This window comes from Penaeus monodon, chromosome 15, assembly GCF_015228065.2.
Source record: "Penaeus monodon isolate SGIC_2016 chromosome 15, NSTDA_Pmon_1, whole genome shotgun sequence".
Lineage (NCBI taxonomy): Eukaryota > Metazoa > Arthropoda > Malacostraca > Decapoda > Penaeidae > Penaeus > Penaeus monodon.
Genome location: NC_051400.1, coordinates 29,402,347 through 29,402,822, shown reverse-complemented (window position 1 = coordinate 29,402,822; position 476 = coordinate 29,402,347). Strand labels below are relative to the sequence as shown.

At 57.1% G+C, this 476-nt stretch overlaps 1 protein-coding gene across 1 annotated transcript in view; it reads left to right on the top strand.

Annotated features, from left to right (window-relative positions):
* The window catches only part of LOC119582304 (pro-resilin-like), a 2,450-nt gene that overhangs the window by 340 nt on the left and 1,634 nt on the right, over positions 1-476 (top strand). Inside the window, exons 3-4 of the mRNA XM_037930519.1 lie at positions 29-117; positions 344-465. Coding sequence (XP_037786447.1) covers positions 29-117; positions 344-465 — 211 coding nt within the window. The remainder of the gene's footprint in view (positions 1-28; positions 118-343; positions 466-476) is intronic.

The window sequence follows — 476 nt, the reverse complement described above, 5'->3', positions numbered from 1 at the left end:
GGCAGTGTACCCCTCTGCCCCCGCCCAGTACAGCTTCCAGTGGGACGTCAACGACGCCCCCTCCCGCAACTTCTACGGCCACGGCGAGAAGAGGCAGAATGACGACACGCAGGGAAGGTGAGTCGCCTTGCAGAGCCGAAGCGTGCGCATCGGCATCGTCTGAGCCAGGTCCTCTGTGGGACGTCACAGAATACTCATGCAGGTCCCACAGCAGATTGGAAGTCACTCAAACAGCCCCAAGAGATATTCTTGAAGTCTTTTTGTTCCACCAAAAGTGGGAAGGACATAAAACAGATAAGTGGGAATATAAAGCAATAATTAATGTCTCCAATAATATCCGCAGGTACTACGTGCAGCTTCCCGACGGACGCCGCCTGGTGGTCGAGTACTTCGTGGACAGCGCCGGCTTCCACCCCACCGTGTCGTTCGAGGGCGAGATCACGGCCGGAGGCCAGGGCCAGTATGGCCAGGGACAG